Source organism: Lampetra fluviatilis, chromosome 40 (genome assembly GCF_964198595.1).
Source record: "Lampetra fluviatilis chromosome 40, kcLamFluv1.1, whole genome shotgun sequence".
Taxonomy (NCBI): domain Eukaryota; kingdom Metazoa; phylum Chordata; class Hyperoartia; order Petromyzontiformes; family Petromyzontidae; genus Lampetra; species Lampetra fluviatilis.
The window spans coordinates 1,347,584-1,367,322 of record NC_136314.1 but is presented as its reverse complement, the minus strand read 5'-3'; the positions used below and the strand labels follow the sequence as shown (position 1 = coordinate 1,367,322).

The following is a 19,739-nucleotide window of genomic DNA, read 5'->3' as shown; positions in this document are numbered from 1 at the left end:
TCTGACGTTGCGTTGCGTTAAACTGTTTTTAGTGGTTGTTAAAGTGCTGAATTTTGCAATAACTTTTTAAAGAAGTCGCACGGTTGTAAACAAAAAATATGATTGTAATGTCTTCATTCACTTGTATTTTTAATATCATTGTCGTGTGTTCCGTTGTTTTTAACTGTTTTGGCGGTTGTTAAGCAATGTTTGCTATGTTTGAAGTGAGTTTGAACTGTTTCTTTGGGCCTTGGAAACACATTCATATTCTACCTATGTTACTCATGCGAGGTTCAGCCCTTTAATGACTTTCTTATGCCACTGCTGGCAGAAAGGGCCTCCACTACGGGAAGCTCCAAGTGAGTCCCTCTATCGAATGTTTCCATAAAATATGGAATATGTTTGCCTACTTTTCCATTCCGGCCAGACTTTGTTCTACAAAGTGGGAACACCTCAGTTTTCTGTTTTCCCCATCACTCACCGGATCTGCGGATCGACTCATTTGTGGTGAACCCATCTGTACTGCTTGGTGGTCAGAGGCCGTGAGGGGGTACTGGGGAGATGTAAGCAACTTGCCAGTTCTTTTAATTGTCACCCTGGAATATCAAACGGGCAACCCCTCGGGATTGCAAGTCCACGGTGCGTTAACCATTGACACCACGGCGGCGTTCCATTTCGCTCGGCCGTAATAAACACAATTTTTTATCAGACTCGATGGGGATCGTGCTCCAAACATGCACTAATATATGCAAATGTCTTGATGTGTCCAAGTAGAGAAACTGAAAAAGAAAATATGCGATTGAAGAATAGAAGACGAATATTGGATGTACCGTATTTATGCGTCCAGATGTTGGAGCTGGTGTTCTTGATGGCTTTCTCAACACCCTGTCCACCAACAAACCATTGTGTTCGGTGAATTGACGTAAAACTAACCACTTTGTTTCTGTAGAGTAACGTTTAACGCACTAAGATATGCGAATAACATGACTAATCTTAGCACATAGTTTTTTTTGCGCTTGTGTAATATAGCGATGCAATGGGTTTTCTGGTCGGAGCGCGTGTTGTTCAGCACGATGTCTGATGTTTCGCTCCACATGCCGAGCAATAAATTGGGGCGCCATTGTGGCGAGATGTTAACTACCTCCCATGGTATACAAGGGTCGTGGGTTCGATGCCGACCCTGATGCCTCAAAATGTGCAATTTGCGTGTCTCTCTCCCCATTGTGGCATGGATTTTTTTTCTTCCGGGTCCTTCGTTTTTTTTCCCGTTCACATTTAGAATCACCATCACGCGTTTAGAGTATTTGGCTGCTATAAATGTGGCCTAGGTCGCTCCTGAAATAAGAGCTGTGCAGCTAAGTGGAGCCTTACCGTGCTCAGAAGTGGTCCGGATTGTGGTATCGCAGGACCGTGAGAGATAGAAATGGCTTGGGGAGGCCTTCGTCTAGCAGAGGAGAGATCATGGCCGATGTTGTAAAAAAAACTTTTGTTGAAACAATATTTACCGTCCTCCTGAACGTTACATTAAAAAAAATGCTACAATTGTTCAATGTTTCAGTATTATGTACAATATGAGTATGAATGTATGTGTGCATGAATGCTGTGCAATAGTTTAATAATTTTGGTCTTAGTATTAATGGTCTTAGTATTATGCATCGTCCGTGCAATCTTGCTATTGTATATTTGTGACGTCCTTTAACAGTGACAATGCTTCTTTTGTTGTTGTTGTTGTTGCCACAGATGGATGATGTCATTGACGACATTATCAGCTTAGAGACAAGCATGAAGGATGACATGGGCAATGGTTACATGGAAACGCCAAGTGTCCAGATCCCCAACTCTGTAAGTGCTGCGCATCTTGGATTATACACCCATGCTGTGGCGGTCACAGGGACGGGGAGACATTAATGGGATCCCCTGGGCTAAACATTTTAAACTGCGCTGAGACGCTTAATTACGGGCCGTTTCTTTTTTGGACTTTTTTCGCACCGTACGTAGCCAACCGTGCTAATGGGAGGTGCGGGGCAAGGAAAACGAACTCAACACGAAACACCAGCTCTACAGAAATGAGTTTTCATTTCAGATTTAAAAAGTGCATAGCTCCAGTGGCTTCCTAATATCGGAAAGAAGAGCGTTCCAGACGGCCGCGGAAGTGCATCTGAAAGCACGCTCGATGCAGCGACCGTCTTCGTAATTATGGGCACAGTATGAATGTGCTCGCGATTATACCATGACAGCATCCAATTATATTCGTTTGGTGTCATTATACTTTTGAGACATCTTTTTTACGTGTTATGATGGATGAAACTGGCAACCTGAGTTCTATAAACAGTCTCCGGCCAAAATAAGTAGCATTATCTGAACTGGTCCTGCACACCTCCGTCACCAACCCGCGTGGTGATATATGGTCAAACAACCCCAATGAACAACGTGGCGGAGGAGGGGGGGGGCTTCGTCCAATGTCGGATCGGCAAAAAGATTGCAAAGTATAAAGCGCTTAAGTGATATACAAACACTTCAGTCAAGTGCATGTTGCTGGCATATTCTATTCATCATTGCACCTTGATGAGGCCATAGACCTGCTATTCATGTTTTACAACATCGCTTATTATATCAATTTGTGAGACAGCCAACACAGCAAAGGCTTCTTTGCAAATGAATGACGGATGCGTGGCGGGTTTTGGCAAATATTTACTTTGTATGTTTTAATGCCAAGGAATTGTCTCTTTGAAACATATGGCAACATTTATGATATTGAGGGTTTCGGATAATGGTTGAGCTTTTTTGTTGTTAATGATTACAGTCACGTTCTTTAAAATACTTTAATATATTACACCTCAAGCAGTTGCACACAACTTCATTACGACGATGCTCCTCGTCGTATCAAGTCATAGTACAAACTTCAAAGTGCAGGGATTGAATTTTTAACTGGGAAAACATTTTTAGAGAGGTCACAGATGTGTTCTCATGTTACTTTTTTATTTTCAAAGACAGATAACAGCTATTTATTCTAATAGTTTTACCCAGGAAAGCATCGGTGAGCCTCAAGGCTATGTTTCAGGAGGGTCCTGCCAAGTTTTTTGCAGTCGAGGGCGATGTTGCAATCAGTAATCCCAATGGAGTACTTTTGCAGTTCATGTTTTATCACTGCGATGTTTGGCCAATACCAGTTATGTACGAAAACTAAACTTTTTTTCTTTCCTATTAGTAGGTAAGGCTATACAGCTCTTTTTTAGAAGCGACCTGGCCATAAATGATAGCTAAACGAAGTGGCTCATCAGGTGGAAATGTATAGCTGCCAAATACTTTAAACGCATGTTGATTCTAAATGTGGAGGTAAAAACCCGAGGACCAAAAGAAAAATCCACGCGACCACGTTGAGAGAAACACGCAAACTCCAAATATACAGGCGTCAGGGTTGGGATGGAACCCACAATCTCCTGTATACCAGGCGAGGCAGTTAACATCTCCATACTATATGCATGTCTATTTTTAGCTTCGAGTAGAAACCGAACAAACAACAGAGAAATATCTTGCGGAACGAATAGAGAACATGAATTCCCGCACACAAAGCGCTTCAAACTTCGAAAGCAGGCCCCTTTTGAGGAGAGGCGTAAGTGTTGCTGCTGTGCCACCCTGCCAGTGAGCTGTGTGTACGATATACAAAGTAAAATGAGGTTACAGCAGATGCCACATGAGGTTGAGTCTCTGTGATACATATTGAATGCTTACGTGCGAAAATGGGCTCATCGTTTGTTTTCTTCAATCATTATAAAGTCTGCTGCATTATTGTAAAAGATAGTTCACAAAAGTATATATACAAATCTCAGAAAATCGTAGATCTTTGACCAGCAGTAGAGTGGGCAGCCCCCAATCAGAAGGTCACAAGTTCAAAGCCCAGTTTTTGGGGTTGGCTCAGCCCATCATCATCATCATCATCCCCCCTCAGGATCGTTAAAATACCTACCACTTTGTGGGGAATTCAACAATGGTTGCTCTATGGGTGTACTTGCACCTGCCACAGAACTGAGGCATTTCCACCACTGGCTGAGATCTGTTAACAAGGGGATTTGGGTACCGCCTCAAATGCTCACTTGAACAAGAAATCACGGTTTTCTTTTTTACTTTGAGAGCCGTCAAATAAATACTGAGAAAGCAATACACAGGGCAGCGATACAACAGATATAAAACTTGTCCAGGCTAATTCAACAATTGCAACTCGCGCTCCTAATGTCTGCCAAAGTCTACTTTGGATTTGTGATGAGCGCAGCTAAAAGGCGTCTGCTGGAGAGTTGGTGGGAGAGAAAGAGGAGAGAGAGAGAGGGGCGGTGAGCGGCTAAAAAGGACAAAGTTAAGAGGGGGGTGAGCGGTGAGGGGCTGGAGAAGGAGGGGATGGGGGAGAAAATAATGGACTCGGGTGAGAGGGGGCCTTAGCAAATCTTTGACTAGGCCCTGACCTAGCCAGGCAAAGGGATCTTACCGGAGGAGGAGGAGGCGGGGGGGGATGTTATGGATACAACTTTTAAAGGGAGGCAAGAGAGCAAAGTCCCCATTTCGGCTGCGTTTATAAAGTAAAAGTGCGGCACGTGCCCACGCATTCACAGCAAGCCGCGGCGGTCTGCAGACGAGAAAGTCACCTTTTTTCTCTTTAACAATGAAGGATAAGCAATCTGCTCTTACTATCGTGCAAATTCTAGACCGCAACAAATATGACATGGTAAGCCCGCTTCACGCGTTTGCTTCGTGCCCGTGTATCGTTGAAGTGTTATTATAATTGTTGGCATGTCCGTGTATGATTAAAACAGGAGGGGACGTGCTTAATTAACCTGCAGTGGCTTCGTGTCATCCCGGTTCTGTCTTAATTGTGCAAAGTCATTTGGGAGCGTCTCTAATTACGCGGCATCGTCGTGTATTTTGTCTCGAGTGTATGCGTGCTGCACTGTATGTTTCACAGACACACACCCTTTGAAACGATTGCTATTTTAAGCCTATTAATTAACAAACAAGGTTTCTGTCAGAGACGTGTGTGCATTGCCTTCACATATACTGAACTCCGCGTGGAAGAGTAGGCCAAGTGCCCTTTAGCGGTGCTTTCTAGGACTCCCTCTGAACCGAGGTCGTTCTACCGGCGGTGACTTGAACGAGCAATTTCAGGGCTGCGCCTTTACTCTGCACCCACGGGAGCGGTGGGCCAGTGGCGAGGGCAGTCACCGTCCCGCGGACGTGGCAAGCGAACATCAAAAGCACGCACAGTGAAGTTTGGTGAAACATTCTCCGCGACCAATACAGCAGGGGGCAAGGCCTTCATACAGCGGTAGATTTAATGAAGGGCTGAACATCGATATGATCGATTTAATTGATTCCGTTACCAAATTAGTGCTGGGGTAATGAAATTAATTCAAAAATGGGTTCGGTGGTTAATGTCAGGACCCAACTGGCACGCGCTAACAAAAAAACACAAAATTGATGCCATGTCTTTCGTTAGTTTGTCCATCCCCCTGCACCTTCAATTCTAGCACGGTTATGCACGTGCGAAATAAGTTCAACATGTTATTATTATTATTATTAAGTTCAACATGCATACGTCACATCCACTAGATGGGCTGTGATGACATTTATCACTGATAGTTGTTGGTCAAAAGCCATAATGTTTTTCACGAAAAAGCACCAGCTTGAGTCGAGTTATTGCATGGGTGTGCAACCTGCCCCGTGGTTCAAACTTCGTTTTTGTCACAGTGCAAACGATTTGATTTTGAAAACGAGTGGAGGGATGTAATGCACATTTATAAATCTCTAAAATGATAAAAAAAAATGTCACGTGTTCTGAGATAAAAGGGAAGCAAAAACTCATCTGTTAAAACTCATTTAGGATGAATTTGTGAAAGACATTGTTACATATATTAAACAAACAAAAAACATATATTTTTAAATATAATTGCGACTATCATCATCATCATCAAATATCAGCTATGATCGATCCACTGCTGGATAAAGGCCTCTCCAAATGCTGCCACCTCTCATGAGCCTGCCAAGTAACGATCCACCTGGCACTTACACACAAGCTGATTCCATCGCTCCATCTCCTCTGCGCGGACGTGCCATCGGATGCGTTCCATTTTTTGGCTGCCATTGAATGTTGTAGTTAACCTGCGGATGTCGTCTGACACCAGCTGCCTCCGTCTCTCTCATCTCTCAATGTCATCGCGAGCATGCATCTCACCACGCATCTTCGTGATCTGTAAATTGTAGTTCCTCACCTCAAGCGTGTCCAAATCGTATGTCGTAGCAGGTCAAAAGCGTTCTACTTTGGGGAGATTGTTACGTTACTTGTCATCGCTGTTAAAAGAACCAAACATTAAAGACCTGTTATTGACGGTTGTGTGCCAACGTGAAGAGTGATGACTCGGCAAAAAAAATGTCGACAAGATGCTCTGTGGCCATGAACGAGAGACTTTGTAGAGGCATTTTTTTATTTTTATGAAGGCTGCTGATTGAAACATAAAGTTTATGGGCTTTGTTGTTCTGAACCTCAGCCCATACTTGAATATAATGAGTAAACTGCCCACCAGCGCACGCGTGCAGCACGGCTATTGCCATTTTAGAGCATCACCTTTGGAAGACGGAGTGAAAGTGAGCTTAAATAAAAGTACTAATCCTGTTTCATCGCTGTCCATAGCTTTGTGACATCTCCGCAAAAACGTATAATTCATTTTGTAGGTTTCACAATATTCCATACTCAATTAACACGCCATTACACATTTTCCACCGTGTAGCTTACTACACTGTAACATATATCTGAGAAACACTCCTACCTTCAGTAGGTAAGAACTTCTATAAGTAAATTTTCTAAAACTGTATGGAAATGTCATTTAAATAAGATATAACATGCAATATATGAGCATTTTTCCTCTGATAAAAATATCTTTCGGGTTTGCGTTTATATAACGTGTTCGCTGTAATTATATCGTGTTGCACTGCCTGTTCCCATGCTTTCTATGCTTTCTGTATTTCTTATTCTGGAGTAAAAATGGAATTTGCAAAAAGAAAGGACATTTGATAATGCATGTATTCAGTAAACATTTGATGACATCAAATGTCTATCTCGTGCTGCCAACTACAACACACGATGAAGCGAGCTGGACTCTACATTTCATGAAAATTCAACACATTTATCAATAACACCACCACCCTAAAATGAAATACTACATAACAGGTGACGTTTCAGGCAATAGCCCTTCTGCATGAAACGTTGGTTATTCCCATATGCATTTTCTTTTGAGGCAAGTGGCATTACCGAATGTGTTTATCGTGTTTGTTATTTGTGTGCCGCTTGCCAATGCAGCGTCGCACGTGGTTTGTTGTTGTTGCTGCTGTTGTTGTCTGTTTCTGGACACCAACAGAACCCAAATTGGTCAACGTTCCATCTTCGGATGTCCCCCGCCCCCGCAAAATATCGATGACGCATTCCTGCGTTTCATCCGTGCCCCTTCCTTGAACAGCTGCCCATCTCAAACGGCCTCCTGGACGGCTACATGGGGCACGGTCTGATGGCATCATCTGCCATGGACATGTCTGGCAGCTCCTGCGCTGGTGGCCTGCCCAGCCTGAAAAGAGAGCTCCCGGTCAGAGGTGATTGAACACAGAAACCCACCGCACAGAAACCCAATAAACATTTTTTTTCATACACAACAGAGTTTTTTTTTGCGTTATATCGCGTAAATATAAATGTGAGTCGTTAAATCCGCCACCACCGCAATACAGCCAATTAGAAAGGGTTTGTCACGTAAACAAAACGTGCCAATTCGTTACTAGTACAGCACACTCGAGTGTTGGAGAGTAAACCCCCATTCACAATTTTAAATATTGTGGGTATTGGGATTTTTTTTTACGTGACAAACCTTGCTAATTGGCTGTGTCGCGTATGATCTAACCCCAACACCTCTTATATATGCTTCTGGTCGCCTACCTGTTAATGTTTTTTACCAGTTCAGGTCCCACTGAGCTCCACAGCTCTTTTTCAGAAGCGACCCGGCACATCACAAATGACAGCTCAACGCAATAGCTAAACATCAGGTGGAAAGTTATAGCGGCCGAATTACTCTAAACGCACGTTGATTATGAATGTGGAGGGAAAAACCAGAGGACCCGGATAAAAAAAAAATCCACATAGTCACGAGGAGAACATGCAAAATTTAAATATAGAGGTGTCCGGGTCGGGATCGAACTCACGACCTTCTGTAAGCCAGGCGAGGAAGTTAACATCTTGCCACGTGTCAGCCAACCAAGGCACTGTGCATAGAAGAACCAGCAAGTGCAAGCGAAGTTGTATCTGTGTGCGTGTGTGTGTCGTGGGGAGTGGTGGTGTAGCGATTTGGGCGCTGCACTACGAACCCGGTGACGATTTTCTAAAACGGTCATTGGCATCCCCTAGGTCGACTCAGCTTCAAATGGGTACCTGGTACGATGTGTAAACATCGCCACTGGGGAGACAAACGTGGCCGGGCGTAGTGCTGGCCACCTACCCACTCGTGTGTTGTGCCGACCTTCATAGGTGCTCGTTAACAGCACTTACCCCAATAGTCTGTTAAGGCTATACAGGGGATTTTTTTCTTTTGTGTGGCAGTGTGTACACGCTATGCTAGGACCATACAACCCAAGTTCATTCCGCAGCCATAGTTAACATCAGTGACGAGTTAAATCAGTTTTTAAATGAGTACCACCTCTCACACCCTCAACCCATGATTTCATGAATAAAAAAGCATTTGGGTTCATGATTAGAATCAATACATCTGTTACGATTCACAATATATGTTTGGATAAAGACACGTGATTCCTGGTTTGGCCAAACATTCATTGGCTCTAGGGGCTTAAACTTGTACAGCTATTAAAAGAACGTGAACTCATCTTACAAATCTGAACGTTGCATTTTCATTTGCATACCTTTATGATGAGGCAATTAGAACGGTTACCAATCAAACTTTGCTGCTCACAATTTAAATGTTGAACTTCGTGCCACGATTTCACGTGACAATTTTGACACGGGCAACACTTAAATTCTTTATTGCACAATGTATAGTTTAAATTTTAATCACTGTTTAAGTGATTTGGTTTGAACCCCTGCCCCGTACCTGTATGACGAGTTTTAAAACATTTCGCTATCTAGCACGGACACGCGAAAATGGCAGATACAGACACAAACATCGTATATATATATATTTTAACTATAAAAACACATAGCAGAGAACAGAACATGTTGCTCACAGAAAATACTCGCGAGCGTATTTATAAAATGTTGACCACTTGCACTGGCCAAGATGTTTTTGGAAATGAAAGCTTAAAAAAAAAACTAGAGACAGCACAGAAAACATTGACAATGGAAGCATTTCACCATCTATAAATGCCGGTAATTATAAGAGTACATTTTTGGCTTGTTAATCAATTTCAAAGGGTTGTTTTTATGTGGGAAAGGGAGGGGGGTGGTGCAAAGGGGGGGTGGGGGGTGGGGGGGCGGGGAGCCTAAGGCACATCCCAAGAGAGGAAGAAAAAAAATCTCAATCAGCAAAGGCATGCACAGCGTGCGGAACCGGGAGTCCTCGAACAACAAAGTGGATCCCCGATGGCACGGCGGGGTGGGTGGTACGCGTCGACACGGCCGGGTTTTGAGAGGTTCCGCGACAATCCGCAGAGCCCGCGCGCACTCTCTCTCTCTCGCCCCCTTGCACCGACGACGATGACAGGAGAGAATGCACGCACGAAAAAAACAAAAACACAGATCGACTTTTGTTTTGCGTTCCCCTAAAGAAAAACAAAAAAACCCTTGAGGCACCAAAACGGACGGAACGTTGAACGCGACGCACGCACCACGCGCACATTTTGTGGGAAATGTCCTTGCTGTTGTTGTTGTGATTTAACCTCCATTGATTGTGAGTGTTGGCGCATGTGATGCACGTGAGTGAACGCATTGAAGTCAGCACGCTGTACTCCTCGTGTGCATCATTGCGTGCAAGTGCGAATGCACGCACGAGCCTAGGCATGCGTGGACTCAAGCGTATGCAGAGCGGTGGCACAGTGGTTAGCGACACTGCTCTACGAACCCGGCATCCCGAGTCCGGTTCCATGGCCACGGTTAACATCAGTGGCGGATAACTGCACTGTGCCTGAGCCATCCCTTGAGGTCCACTCAGCCGTCAATGAGTGCCTGGTGCAGGGTTTAAACATCAGCACTGGGGAGATTGTCAGGCGCAGGGCTTACTCGCTAGCTGCACTTGCCCCAACATCATGTGTGGGTTACATGGGCCATTTTTATCTTAGGTTAGTACGTGATTATGTGGCGAGAAAGCAGTTAATCATAATTCCATATTTGAGCAGCAATTAGCCGTGTGGAATCCAGCCCAGTTGCATGGTGATCTGTTCAGCGAGCTGTGTATAGATGTGCGTGCAACCGCTCGTTTGCTGGATGTGTCTCTGCGCTATTTTTGTGGAATGTCGCTCTCTGGCAGAGGGTTGCTTGCGTTCTAGGCGTGTTTATCTGACACTGGGCATAGTGACCACAGCGTGGTTTTTAAGGCACGTGATAATAAGGAGCACCGCCGTGTTAAGCATGCCATTGTGTGGGTTTTAAACGTAGGTATTCATTAATCTGTAAGGCTGCAAATAGCCGGCGCTCTGACAGACGCCGTGACTCGTTGAATAGAAGACCTCGCGGTGAATATTTCCGTGAGTAAGCCTTTCTCGAGGGGCTCTGTAAAGCTCCCTCGAGTGGAGACTCTTCTTACCAGCAGTGGCGTCAGAGAGACATTTCAAGGCTGCACCTTTACGGACTTTTACCCTTACGTGTTTTACACAACTGCCCACCAACTTCTCAGGCTCCCCGCTGCTAATGCGGGGGCGCCGAGGTGGCGAGATGTTAACTACCTCGCCTGGTATGCAGGAGGTCGTCGGTTTAATCCCGACCCTGACGCCTGCTGCTGTATATTTGGAGTTTGCATGTTCTCCCCGTGGTCCCGTGCATTTTTCTTCGGATCCTCCGGTTTTTCCCTCCACATTTAGAATCAACGTGCGTTTAGAGTATTTGGCTGCTTTACATTTCCACGTGATAAGCCACTTCGCTGAGCTATCGTTTGTGGCCAAGTCGCTTCTGAAAAAGAGCTACATGGCTCAGTGAGCCTTACCTGGTACAATAACAAAAGGCTCGTTGAGTTAATACTTGGGGTAGCCTGGCAGGAAATAAAATTATCTTTCACCCATGTGCAAAAATCCAAGACGTGTTCTTTACTAATGGACTTTTCTTCAATCTACAGAACCTGAGGTCAGAGCTTTGGCCAAGGAAAGGCAAAAGAAGGACAACCACAACCTGAGTGAGTTCTCACAGAGTTCACGCACTGCGCGGTCACGTACACACAAAGTTTAGTTTTTTTAGGTGGCAGGGTCGCGCAGTGGCAAACACACTTGTTCCTCACAGCAAGAAGGACCTGGGTTTGAGTCCTGATTTGGGTAACCTTTGTGCGTGTGGTTTGTACGTTATCCCTCTGCCCTGCAAGGGTTTAGTCGGAGTTCTCTCATTTACTCCCAAAGTAAATAACGACAAAAAAACCGATGTCATTTGAATGAAGTTTATAAAACGAATGCAACTTGTGTTGGCCAAACATCCGAATGCAGAACCCCTCCTGAAAAAAAGCATTCGGACTTAGTGTGACATTCCTGGGTAAACGTAAATACATTTAAGTGGTAACAAAGCAAAGACTGCGGTCCTCTGACACTCGCCCGTGCCCCTGTGTGACCAGTTGAACGACGGAGACGGTTCAACATTAACGACCGCATTAAAGAGCTCGGCACGCTTATTCCGAAATCCAACGATCCGTGAGTATTTACGTGTTCATTGTTTTTTACTGCCTACGTGTGCCTCTCCCCATAAAGCACGCGATGCTCACCGTAATCAAAACCGCTTATTGGACCCTAAGTTTTTTTGTGTTTGACTCTCGAGTGTTGGCAACAGCGAAAAGAATCTTCACCCTGACTGTTTATGGCACAACCTCAATGTCCAATCCACCGGCTGTTAAACATTTTACACATTTATACGCAATGGCTCTTTCGCCAGGTACAGGAAATAAAGCGATGCAATAAATGTTACAGCTGCCGCCAGACAAAAGGCAATGATTTATCGTCCGCCCAGTTCAGCCAATGTGTCTCCTCTTGGCTGTTGACTCACTAAACGCTTCAAGGAATGTCCAACTCAGAAGGGTAAATAAAGTAGACCAATTAACCCTGCTATTATTTAACAGTGTCCATCAAATGATGAACGGCTCACAGTCATAATACTTGGATTTAAAAAAAGCACTTATGCCGTTGTCAAAGCCACGTAATCAATAACTGGAGACTTTAAAACACCGTGTGACAGAGATGGCAATTAATGCATTGCAAAACATAGGCCAATAATGGAAGCAAGCATTGTCTGATAGTAAATTTAGATCCACATGAGATTAGTTTGGTATATTTCTGCACGAAATTGGGTCATGTAAAACGAAAATAATTGTTTAGCATATAAGGCATGCACAATAATAATTTCCAATCTTGTATCAATCAGCTGCTGGATGGAGCCATCCCATGGGGAACTGTCTGATCACGCTCCATCATCCTGGTCAGTGTGAGTTCTTGAACAGAGGGGCACAGAACTGGCTCCGATTTCACCCACCATTGGTGTTAACCCTGGCCAGGCACCAAACTCAGGTCACCGAGATCAGAGCGCAGTATGCTAGGAACTGCACTAATGCTCCGCGCAAAACACACAGCTTATATAAATGTGGCAGAATTGTACATACGTGCTTTTTTTGTTATGCCAGGCTAGAGAGCACTTACATGTTAATGTCTTGGTAGTTTAAATGGGCAGTGCACTACTCTTGATAAGTAAAGTGACAAACGTGTAAAGTAAACTTGGACTACTGAATAGAATGCAAAACAAGGATGAAATGCGTAAGGATAACACCAGATAACAATAACAAAAGCAGACAAAATAATAAAGATCCGGTATTCTTACATTTCTCCCATCTCATCAGATTTCTGAGCCAAGCAGTTCTGAGCCGGGTTAGTCCTTTGTTAAATGATCTCTGGGGCTTGCCGGGTGCTGTAGGAGTGAGGGCTGCAAGGTGCCCATAAGGTGGCAGATTTGAGTGCCACCTTCTGACACCCACGAAAATTCCTCCCACGTACAGCGTCCTCTTGAAAAAGGAAAAAGCCCCGATACTCAGCCAATGCTTTCTGGGTAAATAATTGGCGCAAGGTCAAGAAGGTGCGGAGAGCGTTTCATCTTAACGGAAGTAGAAGCACGCGTCCCCACTACACAGCGCGGCACGCCACTCTTAGAAAGAGTAAGCCATTGTGTGACCTTATCTGTCAAATTTCACCTGTACAGGAATAAGCAATACTCTATATGATCTTCTTGAAAGGGTAACCCATAATTTAGTGCTATATTGTGCTACCAACCGCTTTTATCTTGAACGCTGCGACCTTCTTTTTACAAGGGGGCCCTTTCGTTTTGCAACCGAGCGATGCCATAAAAAAATAAATGCAAGCCCCCTTTTTAGTTTGCACACATTGGAGAATTGGCGATGACTTTGGTTTGCTCCATTATTTGTGAATGCCTTCACTTACGCAAGACTGCTGGAGGAACATTTACCAACGCACAGACGGCGAAGGCGTTAAATGCCTCGGAATATTCACGACGCCTTCCATTGTTGTCCGCTAAGAGGGTTCTAATTTTATCGCAGTATATTTTTTGTGCATGCGTTGCATTAATGTACAACTTGGCAGGCGTGTGCGATAGCATTCATGATGACACAGGCACACTTCAAATGGAGTGCAATTGGATATTCCACACTTTTTACCGGCACGCCAGACTCTCTGGAGCATTGTATTAAAGCGCTCGCGAATATTAAAGACATGTAAACTGATTTGTTCCTCCGTGATTGGATGTTCTAGTGACTTTGTGCAGCTAAACATCCATTCCCTTTTCATTTGTATGCGGCTACTTTCATTGCGACATAAATGTGGTTAGTGGCAAATACTGAACCTGCGTAATGGTCTGAACCTGTCCTACTCAAACCGTTTATCTCCTGGGTGGTAAAGCGTTGCAAATGACCCAAAGTTCACAGGACAGATCATAGTAAAATTTACATTCAACCAGTTTACGAGCCCACAAGCAGAAAATACTTATTATTTTTTATAAACCCATAAATTATAATCGCTCTACAACAAAGGAGGGGGTTTTGCCTGAAGCCTCGCCTAGTTTATGTTGGCCTTTTAGGGCGGCGTGATCGACAAACATATTGATTTTCTGTTGTCTGTGATTATTCTTCACAACCAGTGCATCATCATCATCACTAAAAGATACTGGAATTAAAATGAAGTATTATACATTTCAGCGAATCAGTCGACTTGTACGGGAATTTCCGCTACAACCCCTCACCCTCCTGCTGTTAATTTAGCTGTTTAATCATCGTGAGATTCATCCTCATTGCACCACCTCTGTGAAACACGGTCCCCAGGTTTTTTTGATGCAGTGTACAACAGTGGGTTCCCAGTGAAAAAAAACAAATACTAGCTGCAAAAAGGATATGCCGTGTTTATAGCAACTGACGTTGAGACAAAACACAACATCAAATCCTGAATCAGTGGCAGAGCTAAGAAAAAGTAATTGTAAATCATTATGCATTATATAAGTCTTTTGACTACCAATGAACACCAACATTACATATTTTCCTTCTTCAGAGTTAACATTCATTGACACTGAACACCTTAAAAGCTCATTGGCTTTCACATGCGCTATCCACCGCTGAGTGGCCATTATGTTAAAACTAGTGACACTCACGAGTGACTACCCCTTGGCTTCCACGGCCGTCTGGAACGTGCTTACTTCCGATATGAGGAAGCCACTGGAGATGTGCATTTTTAAATAGCATAGATTGACAACTAATTTCTTCAAAACTTATCGTTGTGTTTAGTTTGTCGTCCTTCTCCCGCACCTCCGATTAGCACGGTTGGCTACGCACGGTGCGAAAGAAGTTCAACATACGTACGACAACAGCTAACAAGCTTACTTAACTGCCGCTCCGAACCAATTCCCACGCCGCGCACCGCAACTCTGTCCCGTATCCCGCAAAATCGAAGCAAAATTGGCGACACTGCCAGTGGCCGCTTTTAATCGACGCGTGATGTCATCGCCAGGGACATGCGGTGGAACAAGGGCACCATCCTGAAGGCGTCTGTGGACTACATCCGGAGACTTCAGAAGGAGCAGCAAAGAGTCAAGGAGATGGAGAATCGTCAGAGGCGTCTGGAGCAGACCAACAGAGGCCTGATCATGCGCATGCAGGCAAGTCTCCATCACGAGTGTCTCTTTTTTAAACGACCGTCTCCAGATGACGTGGGAGCTTCCTTATAACTTTTGAGAACATGGGTGGCACTTCACTGTGGCGAGGGAGCGGAGCATCGGCGGCATTGCTCGAAGGCGAAGGGACGAAACGACAGAATTTGGGCGACGATTCAATTCGTGGACCGGACGGAGGATAGGAAGGAGTCAACAGGCTTACTTTAACAAGTACAACTGAATTTCGATTTAAAGCTTTCGTGACTGCAGGGATTCATCTTCTCGGTTCTTTCGGTAAAGTCACGTAGAAGGGAAATAATAAAATAATAAAAATAAAACATAATAAAATAATTCTCACGACGTTTCGGCCACAACGCAAGCAGCCGTCCTCAAGAACAGGTCTGTCGGAAAGACAGCGTCTGAATGAATGCTTGCGTTGTGGCCGAAACGTCGTGAGAATTATTTTATTATGTTTTATTTTTATTCTTTTATTATTTCCCTTCTACGTGACTTTGCCGAAAGAACCAAGAAGAAGTGCCACTAACATACGCTGTTACGAATGTAAAGATTGTTTGACTGTAATCATATTGATAGTGCGGAGACAAAACACACAAATATACAACATGTTTGCCTGAGATGGAACGGGGAGGACAGCCTGCGGGTGGGGGGGGTTAAAACAAAAATATTGAGAAGCAATGTTTGAGTCGAGTGGTTCTCGACCCGGGGTGCACGCTGCACCCCCTGGGAGTGCGAGATGCTCTTTCTCGGAGCGCTAGATGCGGCCAGATTTTGGTTAGAAGGCGAATCGTCGAAAACACAAATTTAGCACGGCGCACGTAAGTGCAACTAATACTTTGTTTAATCAAACCCATGTGTGTTTATTAACATTGCAACAATTTTGTAACAATTGAGAACCATAGGGGTGCCAGAGGCTGCAGGTAAAGGTTAAGAACCACTGCTTGGGACTGTTCATCTCAAAACGTCGCCTGTGCAGCCGAGGTTCTGCGTCACCAGGGGGCGTCACGTGCCACACATGGTGGCTTGAATCGGGACCACAGAGGCTGGGTAACCAATCAATATCGGCTTCTTTTCCGATGAAACTCCACTTAACGTTTTGCTGTACTACTCGCTACGCATTAATGCGCGACGATTAATCGCTTAACGAGAAGGATTCTGGGTTCCCCGCACACATCTTAAAGTCACGGAGACACAATGGGCATCGCCTAACCCCTATCCGTCACACACATCCCATGGAGTCGGTTGTAATTTCAATGGCACATCACGTGCATCATAGGTGCCTTATGGAAGGGCACTCGCTACATTGTTCCATAAAAAAGAGGATTCAACGTGGGAGATTAATGCAAATGAGTGCATTGGGCTTCCACTCAAACAAAGCGGATCATTTCTGGGATTTACATTTAAGGAAAGTAAAGTGCTGTAATCGCCACTGCTGGTACAACATTTCTTCCTGCTTTGATACTGCCACGTACAATGAAAGTCCAAGAAAATGCATCAATGTCCTTGGTGATAATTATGACATTGCGTCATCGTCATGATAAGCCATGAGCGATCCACTGCTAAATGAAGGTCTTTCCAAGCCATTGCCAAGCTCTAGCGATTCTCTGCTGCAACAAATATATGACATCATATCCCGCGTTCGCATACCCGCACTGACCAGAGTGGTAAAGTATGGCCATCCAATATTCTCGAATGACGATTAAGTTAACGGATTATTTTTAAAACAACCCACTTACATGACACTCATTATTGTGCTCGACAATGCTAACACATTAAAAATCAAACGCTTTGTCCTACCACATTTCAGTAAATATATATTGTAGTCCCATCAGCCCGTTGACTCTCCCGACCGATATCATCAAGCAAACTCTTGCGACGTGCGTCTCATCACGCAAGCAAACGCTCCTCGACACCGAGACACACAACAACTTCATCCTCTTTGTTTTTTTTGGTAAAAAAAAGTCACGTGGGTGAAAAAATAAAAATAAAAATGAAAACAACTAAACGAAATCAGTTGTTTTCATTATTTTCACCTACGTGACTTTACCGAAAAAAACAAAGAGCATGGATCCTTGCAGTCACGAAAACTTCAAATCTAGAACAACTTCATCCTCCGCGAAAAACCGCCCCACGTGTCGGCTATAGGAGCTGGAGATGCAGGCGCGAGCTCACGGCCTTCCCAGCAGCTCCCCGACGGGCCTGACCAACGGTGACCTCACCGGGCAGCAGCTCATCAAGGCAGAGCCCGAGATGGGGGGGCTGCAACGTCTCGACTTCGCCCTGCAACACGCCGATACCGCCGTGTCGGGCATACCGGACCTCGGAGGGGGCATCACGATCCTCGACCTCAACGAGGGGACCTTCGGCTACACGGATCCCCTGAGTCACCATCACCACCACCAGCAGCAGCAGCATCAGCAGCAGCATCAGCATCAGCAGCATCAGCAGCATCAGCAGCAGCAGCAGCACCAGCATCATCAGCATCGGCTGCCAACCGAGCTGCTCACGCACTTAGGCGATCCGGTTGACCAGTTTGCCGAGTGCTACCCGTTCACAAATGGGCTGCGGCTCAGGGACTTTCTTCTGGACGACGGCCTGTCACCCGTAGGGGGCTCGGACCCCCTCCTCTCGTCCGTCTCTCCCACTGCCTCCAAGACGAGCAGCTTCAGCGACGACGACGATGATGACGACGACGACGCCGACGGGATTTGACGTCGCCGCGCTGCATTAGCTTATGACGGCCTGCCACGATCTGTTTTCTTTTTGTTGTTTGTTGTTGGTGGTGGTGTACCTTTTTAAAAAATGTATATACAAATGTACATTGTATATGTATATCTTCAAAGAAGATCGAAGCTCAAGTGAATTATTGAAATGTTCAAAGAGAATATCTGCCTTTGTTTTGAATTTAGTTTAAATTGACTGTTATACCTAATACTTTGTTTTTAATACGAGTCTCTGCCATCTGTGTTTCACTTATGATAAAACTTGCGGCTCTACGGGTGAGGCAAGACTGCCGATTCAGTGTGGCCATGGTTTTGTTGAATATAAAAAAAAACAAGTGCTCGGTTCATGGCAGATTATTCCGTTGGAAATGCAAATCCACTTTTGTCAAGAGCGAAATGGCATGGGCAGCAACCCTTACTCATTGAGCCGTTCCAAAAATAATCATGGGTGAAACATAATAATTTTTTAAATTTAATGTAGACCTTTTTGGTAAAAAATGTTTCTAGAATAATAATTTTTATAAATGCAAAAAAAACAAAAATATTGAAATGCCGTAGCAACACTGCCCAATTTTTTTTCTAAAATGTTTGAAAAACTATTTTACTTCAGGAAGAGTGGGTGGTAATGAAGGTAGATTAATGTGCATCTCATATATATATGAAACACAATTTTACAATGAAATATTTTTCGAGGATCTAACACTGGTTATAACTTCAGAAATTTTTAAGATACTACACTACAATGCAGATTTGTTCTGAAACTTTTATGAACCAACGATTTGACAAATAATTTGACAAATGTTTCTATTGATGTGGGAAATGTAACGGTATTTTCGTATCAACAGCCCTAACCGAAATTGAAATGGCATGTTTAGGACTTTTTAAATGTTCCAGTTGATTGCATACATGGAAGTATTTATGATTCTAAGATGAATGGATAATCATTAAAAATGTCGGAATTATTTTTTTCACATTCACTTTTGTATGTTTTTGTAAATTTCAAATGAGAAATGTTCACATTCATTAAATTCAATGTTTCACAAAATTATGCCTTACCGAGTGCTGTGCATTTTTGTACACTTTTTTTCGCCCCTCAGAAATGACCATATAATTTAGCATTCGTTTAATTGGCACATCATGAATGCACATGTGCAAAAACTGCCAAAGAAAATACACTTACATTCACCTCCTTCGGTTAATCCACGGCTGGATGAAGGCCATCCTGGTATATGCCATGCCAGATATGGGGTTTGCTTGACCATCCTTCACCACGCCGTTCAGTGGGGGTTGTTGAAGGTTGTGCCCAGGACCAGTTCAACTATCCCTCTCCACTGATACTAGCCATGGCACGGAATATAATTATTGTTGCCGGCACTTACCACGATGGTTCTAACCACCTGCATCACCACGACATCGCCCTCCTGTGTGTAAAATGAAATTGCACGAAAGTTTATGCTGCATTTTAAAACTTCCTTTTAAAATTCTAGAATTATCTGCTTCTACTATCTACATGACAAAGGCTCAGTCCCAACAAGCAGCAGCCGTACTAACCATCTCACAACAACTCCTCTCCCGCGGCCCGTCCTGGCTCCTCCCCCCTTAACCAGTATATATATACAAGGTCGGGTCTCTTGGGACTTCTCTTTACTTGATACAGC

At 44.2% G+C, this 19,739-nt stretch overlaps 1 protein-coding gene across 1 annotated transcript in view; it reads left to right on the top strand.

Moving 5' to 3' along the window:
* LOC144946266 (microphthalmia-associated transcription factor-like) overlaps positions 1 to 19,123 on the top strand; it is a 30,636-nt gene extending 11,513 nt beyond the window's left edge. The window contains exons 2-8 of the mRNA XM_078875159.1: positions 1,720 to 1,821; positions 7,479 to 7,608; positions 11,280 to 11,336; positions 11,763 to 11,838; positions 12,563 to 12,616; positions 15,199 to 15,346; positions 17,504 to 19,123. Of these exons, the coding sequence (XP_078731285.1) occupies positions 1,720 to 1,821; positions 7,479 to 7,608; positions 11,280 to 11,336; positions 11,763 to 11,838; positions 12,563 to 12,616; positions 15,199 to 15,346; positions 17,504 to 18,070 (1,134 nt within the window). The 3' untranslated portion in view covers positions 18,071 to 19,123. The remainder of the gene's footprint in view (positions 1 to 1,719; positions 1,822 to 7,478; positions 7,609 to 11,279; positions 11,337 to 11,762; positions 11,839 to 12,562; positions 12,617 to 15,198; positions 15,347 to 17,503) is intronic.
* Positions 19,124 to 19,739: the final 616 nt, after the last annotated feature.